This window comes from Mustela putorius, unplaced genomic scaffold (assembly GCF_011764305.1).
Source record: "Mustela putorius furo isolate JIRA1106 unplaced genomic scaffold, ASM1176430v1.1 tig00003853_pilon_pilon_pilon, whole genome shotgun sequence".
In the NCBI taxonomy this organism is placed as follows: Eukaryota; Metazoa; Chordata; class Mammalia; order Carnivora; family Mustelidae; genus Mustela; species Mustela putorius.
In genome coordinates this window covers 1,129,080-1,151,420 of record NW_025422005.1, presented here as the reverse complement: position 1 = coordinate 1,151,420, position 22,341 = coordinate 1,129,080, and the positions used below count along the sequence as shown (strand labels likewise).

Sequence of the window (22,341 nt, the reverse complement as noted above, 5' to 3'; positions counted from 1 at the left end):
CCAAGGATTAGCCCGGAGGAGCTCGCGTCTCATTTGGGGGCACCTCCCGAAGTCCTGCCTGCTGGGCTCCCCTTCACCTGACAGCGCCCAGACCACCTGCAGGGCCACAGATCAAGGGGAAGGAGGGGCTGGGGAAGGCTGCATGGACCCTGCCGGCCTCCAGCCCAGGAGCCACTGTTTGGGGGCGCCCTTTCCTGCCCTCGGCACCAAAACGAGAGGTGCTTTGTTCCTTTCTTGTTTGTTTAGGAACACTTCCGAAGCCCCTCATGGAACCAGGACCCCGCAGTGACCCGTCAGAAGTGCCACACTCGTGTGGCTCACATCTCAAGGAGGCAGGCAGCAGACCACCGTGCAGGGGACCATGCCCGCGAAGGTGAGTGCAGCGGGGCGGGAGCCTGGAGGGACCTGAAGGTGTCCTTGTGGGCGGGAGCAGCCTTTGCCTATCAGGGCACCCATGTTCCTGCGCCCCTCTTTTCAAGGTGCCCATAATATCCACGGGACCTCCAGTGCCAAGGTCAGACCCAGAACTCTGTCTTCAGGCACTGGGGAGCCTCTGAAGGTTCCAGAGCAAGGACAGGACGGGGGGACCAGGTGCTGGCCGGGCGCTCAGCCCCACCATGTGCCCAGAGCCACCAGATCCAGTGGGCCCCACCCGGCCCCGGCCTTTGGTGACACATAAGGTAGGTCACGCCTGTTTGTCAGTTTATAGCCAATAAACGGGCAGAGCAATGAGCGTGCGGACCGGCCGGAACACCCAGAGCCTTTTGCTGGAGGCCTCAGCCCCGCCCACCGGCCTCTCTGCTCACAGGAGAACCCCAGGGCACACTCACAGCACCCCCTGGGCCACACGCGGAGCGTCCGTCCCACATGTGCATGAGGCCCCGTGGCCCTTGTCGCTTCAGACCAGGAAGGTCGTGGGCCTTCGACAGCCTCGGTTCTCCAACTCTGCCGCAGAAATCTCCCATCCGCCTCTTCCCGGCTCACGGGGCTGCACCCCGAACGGGGCCGGAGGAACCAAAAGGAGCTGCTGCCCTTGACGGCTGCTGATGTCGTGCAAACCCACGTTCAGGAACCAAGTGGCTGCACCACTGACGCTGAGCACGTGCTCCCAGAGCCCTGACCCGGAGGAGACACCACCGGCGAGCGCCTGCCCTGCCCTGGGTCACCTGTCCATGCAGTCCCTCTGCCTTCCACAGGGGGGAGCCCCTGCTGCTGGCCGGGGCCTGCACCGGGAACAGAGCAGGGAGCAGGTCAGGAGGTTCCCCCAGACTGACCTCCCCAGCACCGGCACCCAGACAAACGCTGGCTCTGCCCGCAGAGGCTTTCACCACCTGCTGCCCCCTCTTCCCAGGACCCCGAGCCACTCAGGCCCCCAGGGCCATGCCCCCCAGCACCGCAGCCAGGCCCTGCAGCTCCCGGAGCCCAGGGAGCTGAGTGCCTCCACGGCCTCCTTCGGCAGACAAGGAAACGGAGACCCAGGAAAGGTGGGGACCTGCCCAGACGCGGCAGCCACAACGAAGAGGCTGCCCGAGGACAGTGGCACCCCAGGAGAGACGAGGAGCCTCCAGGACCCAGTCCCTCAGAAGTGGCCGCCCGCCCACAGCCCCAGCCAGGACACGGCCCCAGGACAGGCCTGACCTGCCAGCTCCCCAGGACGGAGGCCACACCCCTGGCTGGAGTGAGGGGAGCGCGCGGGTGACCAGTGCCTCTCCCGACACCCTGCCCGGCCTGCGGCCGTGCTGAGGCTTCCCCATCGGGCTCTCCCTGGTCCATGGGTCCTCGCTCTTGGGAACCCCACTCTGCAGGGGCCTGGCCTTCCCCCCACTTTCTTTCTCCCTGCAGCCTCGCAAGACCCCTCTCTCTTGTCTGGAGGGAGCCCTCCCCCCCTTCTGCCAGAGCAAAGCCTCCTCATCCAGGAAACCCTCCTGAGCAGTCTCTTCTTGGGCCCTTAGCGTCTTACACCAGCCAGCTCAGTCTGGGATGATGGCCGCACCCGCGTGAAGACCCCGTGCCCGTCCAGCAACAGGCAAGGCCATTAGGGACAGCTGTGGGACCGGACAGACCTGGGACCTGCCTGGTGCCTGCTTTTACCCGAGAAGAGCTCTCTGACCTTTGGTCGCTTAGCTCTGCCACATGACGGTAACCCCTTCCTCCCCCAGCCCGAGTTCGGCTTCCTGTCCTGGCTCTGGTGGAACCCTGACCATGGCTCCGAGCCCCACAGCGCCAGGCTGGCTCTGCTCCTGCCAGACATGCTGTTCTGCCAGGGAAATGCCATCCCTGACCAGCACGAGGACACACTGGTCCCCAGCCACCCTCTGGCGCCCTGAATCATGGACATCACCTCCCACACAAAGCCGAGCCCCAGGCCCAGGCTCGGTTCTCTGGCCCCTCGTCCTGACCCCACCTGACAAGCCCCCCAACGGGGCAGTGCTATGGGACCTCCACCCCTCAGCTAAGAAGGCCTCTGCTCAGGGGGCCGGCAGGAGTCCCAGGGTTGTGTAGCCCTGGCTCTGTTCTGGGGTGCTGCCCTCCCGTCCACAGGCTGCCCCCACCCCTTGCCCACTCGCGGCCACTGGATGTTCTTGCCAGCCGGTGGAGTGAGGTGCATTCCTGGGCCGCCAAGCCCTCCGGGCAGTCACGGGGCGAAGGAGCCTGTCCTCGGTGTTTGTCCGGAAGCTGCTCCCCACAAGGCAGCAGTGCCCTCCTCTGCTTAGCACCCGCAGGGCTCCTGCCCCATCAGGGACGCACACACAGCCTTCTCCATCATCCTGTGTCCGCCTGGATTGACACCTCTGCCTGGGAACCCCCACTCCCAGTCCAGGACAGGGACGCACCCCACCTGGCATTTGACCTGAAGCTCCTGAACCCTGGCGACAGCGGAGGGAGTCACATGCCGAGCCTTGGTAAGGGGCAATGAGCTGACCCACACGGTTTTTCCTTCTCTCCTGCCGGCACTGTCTTCCTCAGCACCTGTGCGTGCCGGGCTTGGCGATACAACGGCCACCCAAGCAGGGAGGCTATGCCAGGTGGAGCCGGCCTCCCTGGCGAAGCAGAGGGACAGACAAGCTGCCCAGCGGACCCCTGGGCGGCCCCCTAGGCCGCTGGGTGGCGCTGGGTTCAGGTGGGAGATGAGGGGAGGACCGAGGTTGAGGTACGCAGCAGGGCTCCCGAGAGGGGCCGGAGCAGACATCCAGGAGGAGGGACGGGGGACACTACATGCTGTGAGTTAGATTCCTGCTCCACGCGTGGCTGGGACCCAGGTGACTCGAGCGCTGCCGTCGTGGGCCCCTAATAAACACCAGCTAATTCTATCAGTGTTCCCATTTCACAGCGCGGAAAACAGAGGTCCGGGGCTTAAGGCAGCCTGTGTGTAAGCGAGAGCTCCCTGTAAGTGACCGAGGGCCAGCTGGGAGGGTCAGAGACTGGCTGAGTCAGAGATCAGCACAGCCAATGGCTCGGCGGCCACGGGACACTCCGTTTAAAAATGGAGCAACCCCTTACGGAATGCCCAGTCCACAGACAGCAGCCCCACACCAGGGCTGGACTCCCGTCGGCCACCTCAGCCCCACGCGGGTCCACACAGCTCTCTGCCTTCCTGACGGAGGAGGTCAGAGTCACTCTGCCACCGTGAAACTCACTCCCTGAACCCCGGAAAGTCTGCCCACTGACCTGGCGGAGCCGATGGGCTGACGGCCCCACCTGCCGGCCGCTCTGCCTTCTGACTCCAATCCGAAGTCCTCTTAGGGCCCCCGGGGCAGCCCCCGGGGTTGGGAACTTGAGTCTGAACCCTGTGGGGACCCAGGTCCCAGAACAACACACTTGGTTTGGTCGCATGGTTCTTGGCCTTGCCCTGCCGAGGCGGGAGGCCGCAGCAGGGGAGCTGCCCGGAAGGCACCGTCCTGAGCAGTGGCCACGGGCGGGTGGGCACTTTCCCAGTGAGGGAAGGAGAGTTCCACCGCAGCCGGTGCCGGTGCGCGGGGCTGTCTGTGCAAACCCACCGGCCGGGGCTTCCTTGGGACCAGGACGCGGAGGTTTCAGGCTGGTGGACGCAGCTGGGCAGAGACTTGTGAAGGACTCGGGGTCTTCCACCGGCCGCCCCCAGCCGAGGGGTCTACCCTGCACTGCCCACTAAAGCCTCAGGCAGCCTCGGTCTCCAGGAAACACGGCCAGGGGCAGGGGCTCGGCTCCAGAAGGGCACGGGGGCTCCAGCGGCAGGAGGGACTGTGGGACCCGCCCAGGCCGCGCCTTCCCTCTCGGAGGAGCCCACAGCCCGCGGGCCGCCCGTGAGCTCCGGGCCGGTCTCCCCAGCGCGGCCGCAGCCTGGCGGCTTCTCCGCGCGCCGCGTGCCCGCAGAAGAGGGCAGCCCGTGGGGCCCAGCCTGCGGCCCGGCCCGCCCTCCGTGCCCCACCCCCGCCGCCCCGGGCAAGGTCGGTGCGGCTCGGCGGCTCCCCAGCCCTGCGGAGCCGAAAGTGCGCGGGGCTTCCCTCCGCGGCCGGGCCTGACGCCACGCAGGTGGGCCTGGGGCGCGCCCTGCCCTCCCGCGGCCGCGCCGCAGGTGCAGCCCCGCCCCCCGCCCTCCCCCCCCGCCCCCCCGCCCCGCCCCGGCTCCGGTGCCGCGGCGGCCTGCGGCGGGCCCTCGGGCTGGCCCAGCGCTCGCCCTCCGCGTGCGGCCTCCCCGGGCCGCTCCTCCAAGAGCAGGACCCGCGCGGAGCCCAGCGCCCGGCGGCCCGCTGGAGGAGGGGCGGCGCCCGGCCGGTCATCGTCACCGTGGACCCCCGAGTCCTGCTCGCTCCCCACACAGCGACCCTCGGAGCCGGGACCCCGCCAGACGCCCACGCGCCAGAACCGGGCCCCGCCCTCGCCACACCCCCGACTCCCGGCCCCGCCCCCGAGGCCCCGCTCCGTCCACGCCCCCAGCCCTCATTGGTTCTCCCTCCCGGACTCCGCCCCCGGCCTCGGGCCCTGCCCTCGTTCCCGTCGCCTCCAGCGCCGCACGGCTCCGCCCCCCGCCCCTGCCCGCTCCCACGTCGCCTTCCACCCTCATGGCTCCGCCCCCAGCCCCCATTCCCGCCCGCGTTCACGTCGCCACGCCCCCTCGCGGCCCCGCCCCCGGTCCCTGCCCGCGTTCACGTCGCCCCCGGCGCCGAACGGCTCCGCCCCGCACGCAGCCCGTCGGTTCCACCCCCGCGCTAGGTCGCGCCAGGCCGGCGCCGCCCTCTGCGTCATCAGGCTGAGCCCGCGGGGGCGTGGCCAGCTGGCTCCCGGGTCCCCGCGCGTCGCGGACATGGCGCCCGCCGCCGCCGGCCCCGCGCAGGTGGTTCGCGCGGCGCAGAAAGACGACTACTACCGCGGCGGGCTCCGGGGCGCGGCGGGCGGCGCCCTGCACAGCTTGGCGGGTGAGCCCGGGCCTGCGGCGCGCGGGGGCCGCGGCGCTGGGGGCGCAGAGCGGCGGGAGAAGCGGCTTGTGGCTGCGCCGCGGCCCGCTCCGGCCTCTCTGCCGCTCTCGGCGCTTCGCAGACGCCGCCCGGTCAGTTCCGGACGTTCCCGGGTCGGGCTCCGGCCCGTGTCGCGGCGGAACTTGGGGGTCCGTGGGCGCGTCGGAGGTCGCCCGGGCCGCCGCCGCCTCGCGGGGGCTCCGGGTCGCCGCCCCCCGCCCTGCGCTTGTGGCCCGTCTGGGGCCGGGACGGTGGCCGGCGCTGCGGGGCGGGGGCGGGGGCCCTCCGGAGACCCGGCCCGGCGGGGACGGATGCCCGCGGGGGCCCGGACTGCGCTGTGGGACGGTCTCGGCCTGTGGAGCGGCGGCTGGACCTTGGCGGCCGGACCTTGGCGGCCGGAGGAGCCGCGCAGGGACTGGACTAACCGCCCGCCCGGCGCCCGCCCTCTCAGGTGCGAAGAGGTGGCTGGAGTGCAGGAGGGAGGTGGAGCTGCTGTCCGACGTCGCCTACTTCGGCCTCACCACGTTTGCAGGTAGCCCCGGTGGGCCCCGGAGACCAGGGCCCGGAGGTGGGGTGCGCGTGCCGCCCCGCAGAGTGAGAAGCTCCTGGAGCTGCTTCCCAGTGTCCCTGCAGCTGGCCCAGACCAGCCTCGGGAAGGAGGGGACGCTGGGGCCCTCCCCTGGAGGAGAGGCCAGGCCTGAGCCCCAACTGGAGCCTCGGAAACTTCCAGGGTGTCACTTCTGTGCCTTTCTCTGTTCCTTTTTGTGTTCCTGGGGATCTTTGCCCTCGACTTTGCCCAGGGTGCCCGTGGGACAGTTTCTCTGTAGCTGAGTTCTGTGGCTCGACGGGGGTCCTGGCACTAAGCCCTGTCGCAGGGCAGGGTCAGCAGGGCCAGTGGAGCGTCTGACACCTGACAGCAAAATCCAGTACAGGGAGAAAGAAACGGATGGCAGGCCCCTGCCTCAGTTTCTCAGGTGGGTCGCCCCACACCCTCACCCGGCAGGCTACCAGACCCTCGGGGAGGAGTATGTGGGCGTCATCCAGGTGGACCCGTCCCGGAGCAGAGTGCCCTCCAGGTTGCGCCGTGGCATGCTGGTGGTGCTGCACACCGTCCTGCCCTACCTGCTGGACAAGGCCCTGCTGCACCTGGAGCTCGAGCTGCAGGCGGAGGCCGACAGCCCCAGGCCCTCGCAGGGCAGCCTGACTCTGGGCAGGCGTGGCCGGTCTGGAGCCGGGCACTGGGTGCGCCAGCACACGGCCACCCTGGCGGAGCCGCAGAAGAGGACACTCCTGCGCGCGGTAGTGGTGCTCAGGCAGGGCCTTGGCTGTCTCCAGCGGCTCCACGTTGCCTGGTTCTACATCCACGGGGCCTTCTACCACCTGGCCAAGAGGCTCACAGGAGTCACTTACGTAAGTCACCGGTGCTGTCGGGTCTTGCTCGCCTCTGGCTGCTGTGTGTTCAGCTTCCGGCGGCGGGCACGGTCACAGGGCTGGAGCCAGGATCTTCTCCTGAAAAACACGGTTTTACTGCGTCGCGTTTGCTGGCAGACCCTAGAAAGTCAACCCTGAGGGAAAGGCTCATCTGCCTCCCTGCTGCCGGCACTTACAAGACGCCGGCCCCGGGCTCCAAGCCCCCGGGCCCACGCCCCCTCCTGCACAGCTGCCCTGCCTGAGGCTCAGGTGTCAGCCTCGTGTCACCACCAGGACGTTCCCTGGGCTGAGCCTGCCAAGGAGTCCCACCTTTCATTCTGTTTCTGTCCTGGTGCCTTTGCTTCCAGATTCACACAGGAAGTCTCAGCTCAGGACCCTGATCTCGAGGGTCACCCCCTTTCTCGCTTCACTTGGCAGCACCGTCCAGAGCACCTGCTCCTCCGGTCCCACCTCAGCCCTCAGTGTACGCACTCACGAGAGCCGCCAGCTCGCCGCCCCAGCACTAGCTAGGGTGTATGCCGAGCCGCCGCAGCAGAGGGGCCAGACGCACGGCCTCGACCCAGGCAGAGAGGGTTTTGCGCTCCTGGGGTCTTCTCTGCACGGAAACGTGGGGCCTGGCTGACTGGGGGGCTCCAGCTAACGGGAGGGAGACCAGGAGTGGACTTTCCCTTTGGGGGTGTGGTCCGATGTTGGGCATGTCACTAGCCACAGTGTCACACCGACGGTCTCCCGTCACTTGGGGAGCCAGGTGTCCTCCAGGAGCTGCTCTGTTCACGTGACAGAGAAGCAGGTTAGCAGCCATGCCTGCGCGGCTTTTCCTCCTGTTCCCTGGGCTGCCGTGCTCGGGACTCCCTGCTGGCACTTTCCTCTGAGCTGTGAGTCCCCCGATGCACGCCCCCCACCCCCAGATCATCGCCTGCAGCCATAGGGACTGGACTGCAGACTTGGAGCCCTGTGGCTGTTTTCCTCACCGTGGCTCAGCACTCGCTGTCTCCTCCAGAGTGAGGGCCTGAGCTGTCCAGCAGCGGCCCCCACCTGCATTCAGACCGGGCGAGGTGCTCCTGCCCCCCTCACTCAGCAGAGAGACCCCGTGATCGCGCTCTGTGCCCCCTTGTGCCAGGAGGGCAGGTTTTGGCCTCGTTCGATGGGACACTACCGCCAGGGGGTTGTGCCAACTGATCATGTGACTGTGCCTTGGGGTCCCTGACAGCTTCGTGTGCACTCTCCGGCCGCGGAGGACCCGAGGGCTCGAGAAAGCTACAGGCTGCTAGGGGTCCTCTCCCTGCTGCACTTGGCCCTCTCCGTGGGCCTGCAGCTATACGGCTTCCGGCAGAGGCAGCGAGCCCGGCGGGAGTGGAAGCTGCACCGAGGCCTGTCTCTCCGCAGGTGTGGGGGGAGGGGACAAGGGGGGCTCCCAGCCCATCTGCTGCAGCCCTGCGGGGGTGGGGGCGGGGGCGGCGGCAGGGGCTGAGCAGCCTTGTGCACAGCACTGCTGCTGGGGCTCTGAGCCGGCATCGCAGGGACATCGTGGTGAGATCTTGTGTCTCCCTGCCCCGCCGCCAGGAGCCACGCGGAAGAGAAAGCCGTTTCCAGAAACTCCACGTGTACGCTGTGCCTGGAGGAGCGCAAACACCCCACAGCCACGCCCTGCGGCCACCTCTTCTGCTGGGAGTGCATCACCCAGTGGTGCCACGCCAAGGTGGGTGTTCCCCAGCGTCTGCAGTGGTGGTCCCGTAGCGCCGGCCTCACGGGCGGGTGGGCGGGCCGGCCCAGGAGGCTGTCCAGGAATCAGGAAGCCTGTCCCAGGTTTGTCTTAGGATGGACCGCAGACGGGACATGCCTGCACGTCCCTGATGGGGCTCCAGCCGCGCGTCCAGAGGCATTGCTGGGAGGTGGGGACAGCAGCCGGGCCATGCGGTTCCATTCCTGGAGTCGCCCCAGCCCCCAGCCCCGCCACTCAGAAGCCTGGCCAGCCTGCAGGAGCAGGACCTTCTCTAGCTAGGCGGATGCCCCGCCGGGACGGCCTGTGTGGGTGGGAGCTCCGTTCAGGGTCATGCCCGTGGCCAGAGCAGGGGCCGCCACACCATCTCTTACAGCTGCGCCGACGCCCATGAGGGGTGGGGTTTCTGGGCCCCCAGCAGCACTGCCGCCCAGGCCCAGCCCAGATCGAGCTTTCTCGGGGCCGCACAGGTGAGGCGGGTAGACGAGGGGCGGGATGTGCACCTCAGTCGGCACCTCCTCTTCTCACCTGAGAACCCTCACCTCCGGCAGTTGGCCAAGGGGCGTTCCTCAGAGCCCGGGTCCGGGGTTCACAGGGGCCACGGCCTCAGCCTGGCCGCCGTCACTTAGAAATAGCACCATGTGGGTCCCTGGGAGTGTCCCACTCAGCCTCCACTTTGGGGCTCCTGCTCCCCATTTTGAGGGAATCCCCCAAGAACACAGGTGCCGTCTCTCATAAGCATGTGGCCCCAGGCAGGAACGCCTAGTGGGAGATGAGTGGACCTTCCTGGGGACAAGAGGGAGTCCAGCCTGTCCTTGGGAGCGGGGCCCCTGGGACGGAGCCAGACAGGACCCCACACACTCCTCCCAGCACGACACTCTGTAGCAGCCGAGTGGACAGACGGCCGCCTCCCTGGCTTGGCCTCTGCTCCCGGCTCCACGCCCCACTACCCCCGGGTTAAGGCCCTCCCTTCAGGTTTGTGACTTCTGAAAAAAATGCTTTTTTGAAATGGGTTTTCATTTGAAGTTGAGAGAGACGTGTGCACCTCCCACGTTACTGCAGGTGCCGGTGGGGGAGGGCCCGTGCTGGGGTCCGCACTGGCCACAGGGTCCCTGACCCTCCTCCTCCCCTGCAGGCGGAGTGCCCCCTCTGCAGGGAGAAGTTTCCTCCGCAGAAGCTCGTCTACCTGCGGCACTACCGCTAGCCCGACGGAGGGCAGAGGCACCGGGGAATCAGCATCAGGAGAGAAACCCCGTCAACTCTCAAGGTCGCTTTTACTTGCACAGGAATCTCCTAACTCTGATTTTCTTTCATGTCACGTGAGAAACTACACGAGCAGCTCGGGGACGGAAGCTGGACCTGCCTGCAGGGTGGCAGGTCTGAGGTCTCTGCCGAGTGTGGGCTGGCACATCCCCGCTCCGCCGCCCCTAGCCCCGAGCGGTGCAGGTGGCCAGCAGCAGCTGGGGCAGAGCCCGCCAGGGGGTCCGCTCCCCCCCCCCCCACGGTACATCTGGGTCACTTCTTCAGGAGCTGGACTGTTGGACAAGGTGGTTTCCATCCCGTCCCCAAACCATACAGTGGAAAGTTGGTTCCAGAAGTGGGCCCAGCCATTCACGTGATGACAAGAGGAGTCTGTATCAGGCACACAGCAGACGGTTGGGGTTTGGCCCAAAGGGGCAGTTGTGGGAACAGCAGACAACGGGGCTTACCCACTGGTCAGTCCGCCAGCCCCGCTGACCTGGAAACCTTGCCTTCGTCGGCAGAGGCAGGCCGCTTGGTGGCTCGGGCACGTCCGCTCACAGGAGCGGAAAGACCCCAAGGAGTCAGGTCTCCACCTGCAGCACCTGGCTCGTGCCTTTTCATACACGGTCAGGTTTGTCTGCTGTTCTGGAGGACGAAGTCCGCATCTTGGCCGAGATCTGCCTGCCCAGGGCTCGGGGTGCACAGCCAGCCTGCAAGGGAGGTTCTCCGCCTTCTTCACGCCTAGCCCACAGCTGCCTCTCAGAGCTGAGCTCTCCCTGAGCCTGGGCAGGCTGGCTATTCACACCAGGTCACTGCTGTGTCCAGCCTACTTCCTGCCACCATTTTGTTATCTTCGGGTCTTTTAAACAAAGTATTTAACTTGTGCCAGAGACTGTACTTTGCCACGAGCTTCCGTAAGAAACGAGTTCCACAGAAGCGTGGGTGGTAAGAATGTCATCAGGGTGGACGGAAGGTCCCATCTCATAAAGGACGAGAACCTGCGGTCAGGATGTCCCATGCCCTGTGCGAGGCTGTGGCCCAGGCTTCCGGCAGAGGCCTGTGCAGACCACTCCGGGATCTGAGTGGACACGGGCTTCCAGGGATGCATTGCTCCACACTCCTCAGCTACTACGGGCTGGCCACCTGAGACAGGCCCCCGTGACCACAGGCCAGACTGAGTAGGGGCCTCAGGAGGGAGGCTCCTCATTTCCTGAGGGCCTTTACGGACGCCTGACCAAGCGCAGACAGTTTCCTATCACTTAGGCCTGAGCATGTAGCAGGAAAACGGTATGAAAAACAAGTGTCCAGAGTTCCAGCATTTCAGGTACCACAGTGTTGTATCAAAGGTACCGGTTCAGGACATCATTTAAATGCCAAGATTAAAATCCGCAATCAGGCACGTAAAAGGTTTTCATATGGCCTCCTAGAAGCGAGAGGAGCTCCATCTCAGATACGTAAAAATTGGCCCCAAAAAGCCAGACAGTAAACGCATTCAGTGCCTACAACCCTGAGACGGATGGGAAACTGGGCAGAGCTACGAGTCCGCAGCGCCTGAGACCAGGAGGCGGCCCACGGCCTGCCCCTCGCCGCTGCGCCCCAGGGACCGGCCCAGCTCAGCGCCTGCTCACGGGCGGCAAGCTGTTGTGTTTCAGATAAAGACTCCACAAGAAAGGGGACACTGTCTTTAATAAAGTTGGAATTAAAAAGTCACTTAGTAAAATGTTTACGAGTATTTGTTTTTATCACATCAAAAAAGTTGACATGCGGGTCAGAGTTCTGTTTTCCTGTAGAAAGTGAGAAGCCGTGTGTTAAAACCCACAAACCGGTCTGCCCTTGCCAGCGTTTCTGTAAAGGGGCCACTGCGTGAGAACAACTTCAAATTAATCAAAAACAACTCTTCAGGTATCAAAGAAATGTGTCAAAATAATTCCAAACAATTAAAATAGAATATATATATTTATAATTCCAGGCCCTCAAAAGCAATCGTGGTGATTAAGAACAAAGTTTGAGTCATTACTGATAGAGACCAACGTGAACCTCTCCGGTACCAGAGACGAGCCGGGACGCCGGCACTGGGACCCGCGTTACTGGGGATCACCTTCCCAACGTTCTTCCAACACGCAGGAATCAGGTTCGCGTCCTCCTCCAGCTGGGTCACGGGGCCAAGGGCATCGGGCTAGGGGCAGCTGGGCACCACCCGCTGCTGCTGCGCAGGTCTGTTCCAGGCCGCCCGCCCCTCCCCACGCCCCCACCTGACTGTCCGCCCAGCCAGCGGTTGACTAGAATTCTGTCCATCTGAACACTTGAATGTCACTGAAAAATAAATCAATGCAATTTGGTTTAAAGGTCAGTTTCTTCAAGAACCTGATATTTCAGTTACAAATAATTGAAGCTCCTTTTTAAAAAGAAAATTCGACTCCCTCGAAACCAACTACTTTATGTGCAGAAGAAGGCATTGTTACAATGGCTCAGACCCGTCCTCGGCCCCGCGGTCCGGCCGGCGTCTAGCTCGCAAACGTCTTGCCCGCGTCGTCCTTCCCCTTGTACGTCCTCTTGCCGTGCGTGAACGGGATGTACCGGTACTTGATCATGTGCTGGGGACAGAGACACTCGCTTCAGAGCGGCTTCACCACCAACTACGTTTCCTCCAAATCTGAATCCTGACCCTCTCCACGCACAGGGCAAGGAAACCAGGGAGCCAACCAGCTTCTAGTCCCCTCCCCACCGGTGACACAGCAAAACCCTCCCGAGCTCACTGGAAATCCCGAGGGTCTGGGAAAGGGGTCATGACCCCCTGCATGCAGGAGGGGCCGGGCCAGGAGGGCTGGGGACCCCTACGACACCCCCAGAGGCATGGGGATAAAGCCGCCCTGGGAGCCGTTTGAGAGTGATGTCGGCGTAACACTCGCTGACGGGTGGGCCCTGGGCTCTGAGCCCCCAGGACAACGTGCCAGTGAGGCCAGCATGGCAGAACCGAGGGCGTCTCCCACTGGGCCCCCAGGGAGCAAGCGGTCTGGGGGGGGGGGGGGACACACAGCTGCACCACAGGACACATCTGTGTTGGCCCTTGGCAGCAAGGGGCTGTGCCATGCGCCTATGGCCCAAGGCTTTGTGATGCTCCAAGGACAGTCAAGACCCGAGCGGGGCTCTCCGCGCCCACCGCCGCCCGCGCTCACCTTTATTTGCCTCTTCATGGTGATGCAGAAAAGCATGATGAAGTACATCACCAGGATGGGCCAGAACACCGGCACGTTGAACGCCTCAAAGAAGGTGCAGGCCATGGCCACGAGGATGCCCTTGGTCGCCGCGTGCCTTAAAGCAAGGGAGGAGGTCAGCGCGGCCAGCTGCCGGGCCACCTCGGGCTGCGGCAGCATCCCTGCTTGGGGCAGCAGTGGCGCGGTGTTTCCTACAGGGGGCGCCACGCGGAACCACCACACGGCAGTCCCTTAGTCCCGCGAAAGCCCCCGTCACCTTCCAAAATTAGAGTATGAAACGTTCAGTGAAAACGTGCAACTGCTCAGGCCCACACGCACCTCACGTCTGCCCCCTGGAATAAGCCCCAGGCGCCCGGCAGGCCCACCCCCGGACCATGCACTGCTGAGACCCCGGGCCCCCGGGCAGCCCCCTTCAGCTCTGCGCCGAGCCCATCGGGCTCACGGCTCTACTGAAAACGCTCCTTGGCGCTCCCGCTCCAAAAGGCCAGCTTCCTCGGAGTGACCTGCAGGGCTGGCCGGCCTGCCGTCAGCTCCCTGCCCGCAGTGCCCTGGCTCCAGCCCTGCACACCCGACGGGCGGCCTGCAGAGTGCTGCCGCATCCCACACCCAGCACCAAGAACACAAAGACGGGGCAGCTTGTGCCTTCGACTTTTGGCTCCAACAAATACAGGACAAATGAGGGCACAGCCTCCATGGGGTGGGGGTCACCTTCATGCACGACAGCAGGGTCACCCGTCCACCTGTCCCATGCGTCCTTGTGCAACATCACACAGATGTCACCACCTCCGGGAGGCCTGGGGGACAAGCCAGTCCCATTGGAGCCCCACCCCAGCACGTTGGTGAAAGCAGGTCTCCCCAAGGCTGTGTCCACCCAGAAGGGCCCAGCCCTGCCTCTGTGCGGACACCCCGAGCAGGAGGGCAGGGGAGGCGGCGGGAGGAGCAGCACACAGGCCGGCCAGTCCGAGCAGGGCGGCCAGAGCCCGTGCGCGTGTCCTTCCGGAGGCCACGTAAGGATATACCCACGACCCTCCGCCCAGAAGCAGCTTCTCTTCTGCTGGTTCCGAAGAGCCACGAGGCCCTGGGCTCGCCTACAGAGGTCCCTGTGACCTGCCTCCACGCCCCACCCACTGCGACTCACATTTTGGATGAATGTTCGAAACACACACCATAAAACTCTCATTTTTGAAGAAGTCTTTGCTGGCGAACTAGAACAAAACCCCTCTGTTCTCAGTCTTACTGGCCACACCGAGGACAAGTCTTTCTCAACCACCCTCAGGAATGAACTCACCAAAATTTAAACTCTGGAAGCCTTCGAATGAAGGGCCGGAACTCCTCATTCTGTTTGGTTGGTAATGAGGGGCCGTCATCTGAAAGGCAGAACCTCCGTGAGACAGCGCGGGCGTGGCACCCGCCTGCGTCACTCCGGCTCCTGCACTAGCGGGCCTCACGCGTCGCACACACGTCTTTGTTATTGAACCAAACAGGACACGGGAAACCTTCAACCGATTTAGGAATCGATTCATTGCTTCAGAAGATTCAGAACAGAATTTCTTTTGTAAAAGAACTACACATTTTAAACGACTGCGTAAAATTAAAATGCAGACCCATCTCCAGACACACGTCAGCCGCAGCACACGGGGACACGGAGGGAGCGAGAAGGCTGTCGGAAAAGGAACGGAGACGCACAAAGCTTGACCTGCCGAGTCTGACTCAGGACAGCTACGCCCTCCGGCACAGAGTCCCCCCACGCTGAATCCCCTGGCTGGGCCCCCCCGAGCACCCCCAATGCTGAGCCCCCGACACGGCCCCAGCCGTCCGCAGGCAGGCGCCCTCCCCAGCGACACACAACCCCAGGCCTACAGAGCAGCTCTCCTAGTCATCGTCTAACTCCCTCAAATGGCAACAAATGGGAGTTGTGTTTCCTTTCAGGTTTTCCTCAAATGCTCCACGGAGAAAAACCACAGGCTTCTGGTTAGCATCTGAGCAGCCCGGGGAAGGCGGCGAGTGCCCGGAAGCACGGGGGTCACAAAGAGGAATCCACGGTCAGGCAGCTGCACCTGGGTTCTTCCCACAGTGGCGACACGCGCTGGCAGGAGGGACCAAGTCCCCAGGTCTGTGCCCCACCCCCACCTACCCTTCCCCAGCCCGACAGGCAGGTGTGGACCTGGCCCTCCGACCTGGCCCAGGGAGGGCCAGGAACAGCTTGAGCCAAGAAATTTTCAACCCATTGTCCCTGGAAGTCAGGGAGCGTCACCACCCTCAGCGGGGCCCACCTGTGTGTGCTCAGAATCCCAGTGGGCACTACTGGGCACAGCATGCTGCCCACAGAACCCTCTGGGCCCCCAAGAAGGGGGCCTACCCACGGGGCATAGATAGGACTCGAGGACAGTCCTGCCCCTGCTCCCACGCACTCTGCCACGCGACCCTGGCCAATCCGGTGACCCAAGGGACCTCCGCTTCCTCATCAGCAACCCAGGGTGGGCAGGAACGCCCACCCACAACATGACAGAGTTGAATGACTCAACCTACACCCCGGTCTATCATCACCGACGTTCTACGTACACTTTAAACACCAAGAGGACCTAGTCTCAAAAGTTCAGATTTGTAAGGTTTCTAGAGAAAATGAGGCTGTCTGTGAAGTGCACAAAATCCCAAGCCCCCTGGACAGAGCCGAGCAGACGGTCTCCACCGTACCTGAGTCCTCCATCAGGGAAGGGTCCACTTTGGGAGAGAGGAAGGCTATGAAAAGATTGAGGTGGTAGATCCCCAAGGCGTAGGTCACGATGTACCAGCCCTGCAAGAGAGGAGCCCCCGGTCAGAGCTGCCGCCCAGCCCTGCCCCAAGCAGCCCCCAACGTTCCCAGAACTCGCGGCCTTGTTGGAGCTCAGCGTCAAAGCGTGCACGACCTGCTCCCAGTCCGGAGACTGCACGAGGCCAGAGAGGCACAGTGAGCACACGCGATGACCGTCTAACTCCAGCGACTGTGTGCGACAATGCACAAGCCACGGGGCAAAGAACAACCTTCTGCAGGGGCCGCGGGGCCACCCGCACCCGAAGCTGCCAGCTCCCCACCAGAGCGGCAGCAGGAGGACTTCCTTAGAGCCACGCGCCTGAGCCGGGCTGCCCCACGGGGCGGGTGCGGACCAGGCACTGAAGGACGCTGGCGTGGACGCCGGGCCCAGACCCCGCCTCACGGACGGCTGCCTGCACCGGTATACGGGATCTGAGCCACCCGCCGGGGCGCGCCGGCTCTGACGCACATGGTGGGCCCCTCACACCGCCACCCGCTGGTCAGGGCTGTTAACGGTCTTTGCCCAGGAGAAATCCAGAACCGGAAAAATCAGGAAATCAAGAATGAGGTTAAAAAAAACATGGAGGGGCACGGGGGAGGTGGGGGGGCTCAGCCGTTAAGCTTCTGCCTTTGGCTCAGGTCATGATCTCGGAGTCCTGGGATCGAGCCCGGCATCGGGCTCCCTGTTCAGTGGGGAGCCTGCTTCCCCCTCTCCCACTCCCTGCCTGTGTGTGCTCTCTCTCAAAAAAATAAAATCTTTAAAACAACAAACAACAAACACCACCATGGCGGAGCCAAAAACCCTCCTCGGAAGACACCAAGAGACGGGGGCACCAGCAGGGCATCACGGACCCGGGATTCGGTTCATTGAAAAGCATCAAGTTCACCCTGTCGGCCCAGGATGTGGTGCGTCATCAATCCTAAAAGCCCAAAAACTGTGCACACAAACGAGGAAATCCTTCCGCCTTCGAACTTCCCAAGTCTGGAAACTGCAGACAGGATGTGGGGGCTGAGGGGCTTCCCACCGCGGAGCCACACCTGCGGCCGCAGCAAGAGCACACATGGCTCGGAGGACAGCTGAGTCCCCACGCCACCTGCAGCCCTCTACCGAGGTCTCCGCGTCACTCCTCCCGTTAGAGGACGGGCCGAGTTCCCATGCAAACAGCAATCCTGACGACGACCAACTCCTGACGGTCAAGTCCAAGTCAATTGTAGCCAGGCTGCGCCCTGCCACCCGGACCCCTCCCACTCCAGAAACAAAGGAGAAAACCCACGTGCCAGCCATGGCCATACCTGGACCGCGTGGAGATGGCAGGGGCTCGGCTCCCAGCCCACACCTACCTGCAGCAGGTAAACTCGAATCATGTAGACGAAGCTGAGGCCCAGCGTCACCAGCCATCGCACGGCGGTGTACGGCGTGGACTTGTCTAGCCAGGACTGATAGATCTAGAAAGACAGGGGGTCACACGCTGTGGACCTCACAGCACACTTCCCTGAGCACCGGCTTTGCACGTGACGTCACCAACGCAAAGCAGCAACCACGAGGACCCCCAATTCCTGACACAGGCCCACCCCTGAAGCAGAATGAGTACAGAACCATCTCTCAGGGCATCAGCCCGAGGGGTCGCTGTGGGGTCACCTAACTTCACCCCGAGAGCAACGAAGAACGTGGGCACCTTACGGGGGGCTCAGTCTGCGGGTCCCACGCCTCCCGGCCCCGGCCCCAGCCCTGCCCTGCCCTGCCCTGCCCAGCCCAGCAGCCCCAGCCTCCGCTCTCAGGACCGTCGGCCACAGCCTCATCTCCGGCAGGTGTGGAGCTCAGGCGCGGTGGGCGACAAGCGCCGAGTTTCCAGAAGGAATTCTTGGTTTCACCCACACAGGCACGTGCGCGTGCAAGCACATGTCATCAGACGTGCGCGAATTTTAATTTTGCAGTTAACTTTTCAACTCTTAATTTTTTACGAAAAACTTCTACTGTTCATCAAAGCAAGAGTACTCGCCACCTGGCCTTCACTACCTACGAAGTTTTCCAAATATTTTGTAACTTTAAGAACACACGTTTTTTAAATTCTAAGCCCAAACGTCAGTACGTGCAACTGCTAACCCAATCGGACGCCCGAACTCCGTGACTGAACACGGCTTCAGGCACCGCTGCCTGCACCAGGCCTCAGCACAGCCCACAGGGACGCCCACAGGTCAGCGCGGAGCTGGGCCAGGGCCCGCGGAGGCAGTGGCCCCGAGAGAGGACGGTAAGCGCATGGCAGCGGCCACCGCCACCCCGGAGCTAAGAAGCGTTTCCATGTTTTTAAAGGTTATTGGGGGACAAAAAAACCACCCAAGTGTATGTCAGAGCACACGGGTGGCCCTCAAGGCCTAAACCACTGTCTGGCCCTTTAGGGAAGAAGAGGCGAGCACGTCTGCAGCCGCGGGAACGTGGAAGGCGAGGCCGGCAGAGCGGGCGGCCAGCGCCCCGCAGGGAAATGTCCGAGGTCAGCGGCTGCTCACTCTGTTCAACTCGTCCGCTCATCGCCAGTCACGTCTTCAACCCTCAAAAACCAACCTGTCCGAGTCTTGTGAAAAATCTGTACACCACGGAAGGTTTCCCATGGACTGAATCTCCAACGCTGTCACCTTCGGACATTCTGTAACTGAGACACAGACAAGAGACCGTAAGTGAAAGCGTCCAGGGCTCTCGTCACCTCGCCCCATTTCCACCAACACGACCGAGCAAGCTCTCCCGGGGCTCGCTACGTCTCTCCGGGTGTCTTCGCCGTGAGCTGTCCAGGAAAAAGAAACCAGCAAGAGGGCCGCCCGCGGGGCTCAGCCGGGTAGGTATCTGCCTCGTGATTTTGGCTGAGATCGTGACGCCAGGGTGGGGAGCCGGAGCCCCACGTCGGGCTCTGCACTCAGTGGGGAATCTGCTTCAGATTCTTTCTCCCTGTGCCCCCCCGCCCCCCGCGCTGAAACAAAACTTGGAAAGAGGGCGGGGTGCCCCGGCGGAGAGCCAGAATGGTGCAGCACTGGACGGACTTGTGTTTCTGCATGTGCCGCCCGGCCTGCGTGCCTCCCACTGGTCCCCAGGAGCGGCCCTCGCTGACCATGGAGTCCTGTGGACACACTTTCCCTGGGGCTGGTCCGCACCACAGGCCACTGCACCCATGTCTCCCTCCTCTTGCCTATAGGGCTCCCCCCAGCAACTCCTCTCTCCAGGCCCAGGGCTCTGTCCAGGCTGCTCCCCAGGGCACCAGCTGTGCAAGTCCTGGCCTCCTCGAGGCCTGGCCCTCCGCTCCACGAACGCCACGCGATCCCCAGGAGGGAGCCCAGGCCTGGGCCCCGGCTGGTGGCAAGTGGAACTGAGCTACGCGCTCCTGACTACTTCAACAAGCTGCTGTGGGTCACAGGAGGAGTTAGCGGACGAGAAGCCCGATAACCCAGGGAGCTTAATCACCGTATCTCACTAAAGACGAGAGTCTCAAACAGTCCAAGCCACTGGCCAAGGTCTGAGCGGCCGTGCCAGACCTCACGCTCTCTGTGTGAGCACAATGCCACCCAGCCCAGACGACGGAGGTGCTGCGGAAGACGCCCAGGAACGCTCAGCACTGGCCCCCACTACCTGTGGGCAGCGCCTCTCCTGACGAGCACCACGGCAAGGCTGGGGCCCGGAAGCAGAGGCAGACTCCAGCCCCACGTCCCTGCCCCAGGCTCCTGCGCTGTACGGCGAGCGGCCGCGGTCTCCTCGCCCGGCCCTCGGCGCTCCCGGACCCAGAGCCTTCCCGTGCACACAGGACAGCGAGGCTCATAGCGGCCGCAGGGGCCCCACGGGTCGCAAGCTGAACCCACACCCGCCCGGGCCCATGCTTCCCCGTCACACCCTCACGGTAAGCGCTCGGGACACCCTCTGTCCGATACGGAGTCCGCAGGCCCACGGGACCCTCGACCTCCAGCGGAAACTTTCAATCACAGCCGAGCGACTGAGACCACCTGGCGGCCGCCCCGCGTCACGTCTGCATTCCAGGTGTAACGGACTCCACGGGCACCGCAGGCCGGGCAGAGAGCCAGGCGTGTCCAGGAGCAGACGGGGAGATGTCCTTTGCCCTCACGAGACCAGGAAGAACGGATGAGGATGACTGAACGGAGCCGATGACTCACGGCCCCGGGGCCCCAGCTCCCCAGGAGGTGCGTTTCCACCCTCCGGTGAGAGAACCCTGCGTTTCAGGACGGGCTGGGCCGGAACGCATTCCCCGGGACGGCCGGCCTCCCGGTGCAGGCCACAGCCAGGCCGGCAGAAGGCTAGAGCAGAGGCGTCCCTGACCTGGGGACCCGCACAGTCTGCTCCTACCTGCCCCCAGGCCCGCGGTCACCGCACAACGCCGCCGCGCCGACGGAGGCAGGACAAGCAGCGGAGCGTGTGCCTGGTGAGCCCTGGACGCACGCACGCCGGCCGGACGCCTGCTTCTTTCAGAGGAACGCGCAGACATCACGGCCAACACACGTCCCCTGGCAGCGGCTCCCCCGTCTCAAGGAGACGGTCACAGTGACTAAAGCAGGCGCAAGCTCCCTCCAGCGTCCAGGCCCGCCACTTTCGAGCAGGACGGCCGGGGCGGCCCCTCGTTCCAACCTGCGAAGCGGGGTGCCAGCCCCTCAGCACCTCCTCCAAGGCTTCCCCCGGCCGGGGAGCGCGCCGCCCGCCTCGCCCGGGCCCACAGGGGAGCCCCTTCCCTCCGCTCAGCTGGAAGGCGGCCTCTGCCCCGAGGCCCGCCCGGCCAGCAATGCCGGAGTCCCGTCGCCCTGTTCTTACTCGGGCAGCAGCCGGTCTCTGACTTCCACCGTTTCTCCCGCGGGAACCTCTGCGCCACGGCCACCGGCTGCCCCTAAACAGGCCCGGCCGCAGCGGGCGATGGGCAGGTCACCTGTTGGACTTCACGGCTCCACGCGGACCCGCGCGGGCACACGGGGCAGCAGCAACATCAGGCATCCCAGGACACAGCGACCGGGTCACCCCTGCAGAGCTGCGCGCCGCGTCCCGGCCCGGCCCCGTCCGCACGCCCCGAGCGGCGCGCGCCGCGCGGAGAGCCTCGGAGCCGGCGGCCAGGCCTCCGGGGCGTCCCCGCTTCGCTCCTCCTCCGCGCTCCGGCCAGGCGCGGGGCGGGGCAGGGCACCGGCGGCCTGCGGGGCGTCGCTCCGCTGAAACGGCCTCCGGACGCCCCACGCCTGCTCGGCCGAACCGCCTTCCCGGGCCAGGGCTCCTCCCGCCTCGGACGAGACGGCGGCCGCGGCGCCCCCGGGGACCGCGGCGCCCCCGGCCGTGAGCGGGGTCTCGCGCACGGGGACTCCCGCCGCCCTACTGAGAACAACGGTCCCGGGGAAACTTCGGGGCTCGCGGGGCCCCGAAGGCGGCTCGGCGAGGGCGGCCGGCCGTGGGCACCGTCGGACGCGAGGCGGGCGGGTGGCCGGGGCTGTGCGGCCGCGCCGCGCGGGGTCCCGGAGATCACCTTGAGCGACCCCACTCGCCGCGTCGGCGCGCCCCGACCTGAGCCCCACGGCGAGCCCCGGGCCCGAGGGACGACCGCCGGGGCGGAGCGCGGCCGACCCCTCCCCGCGCGCCCTCGGGTGGGGGTGGGGGCGGGGCGGTCCCTGCGCGCCCTCGGGGGGGGGGGGGGAGACCCGCGACCCCAGGCCCGCCCGCCCGGCCGAGCCCGCCGCCCCGCCCGCCCGGACACCCGCCGCCCGCCGGCACCTCGCCGCTCCCTGCGGCCGAGCGCGGTCTCCGAGGGCCGCGGGAAGGAGGACGCGGGCAGGCGGCCGCGCCGGCGCTTCGCACGGTCGGGAAGAGCCAGCCGAGCACTTCCGCTCTGTCCTGTGCGGCGCCGCCTCCGGAGCCTCCAAGATGGCCGTCGGGGCGGAGCCGAGAGCCTCCAACCATTTCCGCTTCCGGTGCGGGGCGCCCGGGCCGTTGGCTGGGCGGTCCCCTCGGCGGAAGGGACGTCATGGCGGAAGCGCACCCTGCGGCGCATGCGTAGTTGCCTCTAAGGGCTCCGAGCCGGCACAACTCCACTCCACAGATTGCTATCGCCCAGGGGCTTGGCCCACGGGCCAATGGAGGAGAGGTTTGCGGTTGCTACGGAAACCCGTAGCGGCAAAATGGCGGCGGCGGGCGGCGGGAGCCCGAGCTGCAGCCCGCCGCTCCAGGACCCGCCGAGGCGGCCGCCGCGGGATGGTAACGGCTGCGGGCCGGGGCCGGGTCTCCGTCCGCGATGCGAGGGGGGGGAGACGGGCGCGGGCTCGGCCCCAAGCCCAGCCGGCGGCCCCCGGGGAGCCCCGGCGCCCCAACCCTGGGAGGGGCGGCCCCGCGGCGGGCGGGCTTCCGCGCTCGCGGAGCCGAAGAACCGTGTTGGGGTCGAGCCCGAGCCGCCCCGCGGCGGGTGCCGGAGCCCAGGGACTCGCGCGCTGCCCGCGGCGCGGGGCTGGGGGAGGCGCGCCCCGCCGCGGCCCCCGGGACCTGCCCCA

At 65.3% G+C, this 22,341-nt stretch overlaps 4 protein-coding genes across 14 annotated transcripts in view; 3 read left to right on the top strand and 1 right to left on the bottom strand.

Annotated features, from left to right (window-relative positions):
* Nucleotides 1-5,226: 5,226 nt before the first annotated feature.
* PEX10 (peroxisomal biogenesis factor 10) lies at nt 5,227-11,538 on the top strand. 2 transcript variants are annotated; one of them, XR_006601615.1, is made up of 7 exons: nt 5,227-5,396; nt 5,887-5,967; nt 6,439-6,845; nt 8,077-8,252; nt 8,430-8,565; nt 8,963-9,056; nt 9,722-11,538. XR_006601615.1 is itself a non-coding variant. In XM_045063573.1 (6 exons), exons 1-6 carry the CDS (start codon nt 5,285-5,287, stop codon nt 9,788-9,790), a joined length of 981 nt encoding a protein of 326 aa, XP_044919508.1. In that variant the 5' UTR covers nt 5,228-5,284; the 3' UTR covers nt 9,791-11,538. The 2 variants fall into 2 exon arrangements, 1 of the variants encoding a protein (XP_044919508.1); XM_045063573.1 differs by lacking the exon at nt 8,963-9,056 and having other exon boundaries at nt 5,228-5,396.
* Nucleotides 11,539-11,765: 227 nt separating this feature from the next.
* Nucleotides 11,766-21,720, bottom strand: RER1 (retention in endoplasmic reticulum sorting receptor 1). 2 transcript variants are annotated; one of them, XM_045063574.1, is made up of 7 exons: nt 21,572-21,720; nt 18,395-18,482; nt 17,176-17,280; nt 15,738-15,837; nt 14,332-14,410; nt 13,005-13,140; nt 11,766-12,422 (listed from the first exon to the last, which is right to left on the bottom strand). In XM_045063574.1, the coding sequence occupies exons 2-7, from the start codon at nt 18,473-18,475 to the stop codon at nt 12,333-12,335; spliced, it is 591 nt and encodes a 196-aa protein (XP_044919509.1). In that variant the 5' UTR covers nt 18,476-18,482; nt 21,572-21,720; the 3' UTR covers nt 11,766-12,332. The 2 variants fall into 2 exon arrangements, with proteins under 2 accessions (XP_044919509.1, XP_044919510.1); XM_045063575.1 differs by lacking the exon at nt 21,572-21,720 and adding an exon at nt 20,633-20,769.
* LOC123387384 (collagen alpha-1(I) chain-like) lies at nt 20,710-21,864 on the top strand (the record flags this gene model as incomplete). Its single annotated transcript, XM_045064927.1, has 1 exon — nt 20,710-21,864. A coding segment is annotated over one exon (1,155 nt), but the record flags the coding sequence as incomplete, so codon positions are not given.
* MORN1 (MORN repeat containing 1) overlaps nt 21,794-22,341 on the top strand; it is a 49,224-nt gene continuing 48,676 nt past the window's right edge. For all 9 annotated transcript variants that reach the window (XR_006601614.1, XM_045063570.1, XM_045063572.1 and 6 more), the window contains exon 1: nt 21,794-22,051. Coding sequence is in view for 7 of the 9 variants with exons in the window: in XM_045063570.1 (XP_044919505.1) it covers nt 21,931-22,051 (121 nt within the window). In the remaining 2 variants the exon portion in view is untranslated. The remainder of the gene's footprint in view (nt 22,052-22,341) is intronic.